This window comes from Microtus ochrogaster, chromosome 1 (assembly GCF_000317375.1).
Source record: "Microtus ochrogaster isolate Prairie Vole_2 chromosome 1, MicOch1.0, whole genome shotgun sequence".
NCBI lineage: Eukaryota > Metazoa > Chordata > Mammalia > Rodentia > Cricetidae > Microtus > Microtus ochrogaster.
Window position 1 is genome coordinate 37,433,805 of NC_022009.1, and position 2,281 is coordinate 37,436,085.

General features: G+C 37.3%; 1 protein-coding gene across 1 annotated transcript in view; it reads right to left on the reverse strand.

Annotated features, from left to right (window-relative positions):
* Tc2n (tandem C2 domains, nuclear) overlaps positions 1 to 2,281 on the reverse strand; it is a 52,204-nt gene that overhangs the window by 35,607 nt on the left and 14,316 nt on the right. The window contains exon 3 of the mRNA XM_005343460.3: positions 476 to 706. Coding sequence (XP_005343517.1) covers positions 476 to 706 — 231 coding nt within the window. The remainder of the gene's footprint in view (positions 1 to 475; positions 707 to 2,281) is intronic.

Genomic DNA, 2,281 nt, shown 5'->3' on the forward strand with positions numbered 1-2,281 from the left:
CACACAGACAGAATATTGTATACAAAATAGATAAATAAATAAATATTTTTTTAAAAAAAAGAAGAACGTGTTACTTTTCCAGAGGACTCAAGTTTAATGTCCAGCACCCACACTGGGCAGCTCACAACCACTTGTAACTCGAGCTCCATGACATCCAGTACTCTCTTCTGGACTCCACAGACATCAAAAAACATTTAGTATACACAGACATAAATTAATACACATATAAGTAAAAATATATTATTCTTAAGCCAAGCTACAAATAAATGTGCCATGCTTTTTGTGATCAGTTTCTACAGTGGGACATTTCAAAAATATTGTTCATTAAGCTGTTCTACAGAAAAGAACTTATAAAACTCAAAATATAAATATTTGTATAAATTTTGAATGAAAAGATATAAAAAGCAAAATAACACCATTAACAGTATTTAAATGGTCCATGTTGATTTTTAAATCATGTGATTTTATTGCTTACCTTCTAATTCATCCAGATGTGAGGGAGTTCCTTGCATCCTGGGCTGAATATAAGATAATTTAAACCTGGGCACCACAAATGGAACTTCTTTGCCATCACATGGTAATTTGGAAAGCAAATAATCCTCACTACAGCCAACTTGGGGCTTTACTGAAACAGAAGTCAGTGGAGGTGTACAGATAGTATTTTGGCCATTTGAGACTGATGCTTTAAAGTCCCTTTCCACAGAAGCTGCATTCAAAGGAAGAAAAAGATCAGAAGTAAGTCACAATTATGCATATAGATTATATGTAATAATCTAAACCCAAAATGGTTAGTATTTTTTAAATCACTATTATTTTTTTATTTTCACTTTATTTTGTTATTTTGTTTTGAGACAAGAACTTACTATGTAATTCTAGCTAATCTGGAACTTGCTATGTAAACTATACTTTCCTGGAACTCACAGAGCTCTGCTGGCTTCTGCTACTTGCTTCTGCCTATAGAATGCTAGGGCTAACTGTGTGTGACAGCATGCCAGGCCTTTTTAAAATAATCTTAGAAAAAAACATTCTGATACAAACTACTTTTGATTCAAACAAGCAGTTCTGGAATCTACATTAATCTTGGTGAACAAAGATTTGATCAATGAATATGTTACTGCCAAAGCACATTCTCCTAGTAGGGCAGGAAAAGCAGTTTTAAGAGTCATTCTCATAAGAGCTAACTGATGGAAAGCAAGTTTATTTCACAATTTAATGAAAAAAACCTAGTCAGTTTAAAATGTTATAAACAAAGCAATTTTTGTTATTAAAACTATGGGCAAACCTGAGTCTCAAATACATAAGTCAATTCTGAGAAGAAGCCAAAAGTCTTCAAGTTTACAAAACTCTCCAACAAATCACCAAATAAAATATATACTGACTAGATATTTATTACATTAGCAATTCACCCTGCCTGAACATCTACAGAGCACTTTATCTATTCTCTAAAATAGTATACACATATCTGTATAACCTAAGATAGGGTGGAAAAGGACCTGTAGAATGAATAAAAGCACAACTACTATCGTACAGGAATTTATGGAAAGATTTAATGTAAAACAGAAACTTTCTGCTATAGACTGGATATAGACTGGATATGGTTTAAGTGTATCCCCCATGAGTTGACATTTAATCCTTAAGGTAAGGGTATTAAATACACAATCCACATAGTAAGGAAAGGAAAACAATCTATGGAAACTTAAACTAAATCATGTGTTTCCATGGTTGATTTCTGGTGGCTTTAAACGAGACTCAGAGAGATCAAGTTATATGTGTTCATTCCCTACTTTCTTATCAAGTGATTCTCTGTACTGCCTTAGGATACTACCAGCAAGAAAACCATCACCGAAGCCTGCGTTTTCTGCTGGGTCCTTTGCTTGGGAACAGTTTTCTGCTCCTAAACTGGGGCTGCCCACCCAGAGCGGTGAGTGCCTGCCTACCAGGCGGGCCTCAGGGACCCCCGAAAGGGAGCAAGCGCACCTTCAGCTTTTGCGGTGGGGTGTCCTGTGTTCTACTCCTCCCTGCCCTGCCCCCCAAGCTCTCTCTTTTGTCCGCGGGTCATTGGACTACCAGGCATCTATGTTTCAGTGCTGAGGAGTTCTATCTGGATGGGACGGTTCCTGCGTCTACACTGAAGAGATACACCCAGAGAGTCAGTCACAGCAAAGACTGAAGCCAAAACACGAGGCCTCTCCTGGCTCCATTTGAAGGAAGAGATGGGAAGGCGCCAATGCAAGAATTCCTCCAACAACCTGAAAGGCAACATGACATCACCAGAATCCAG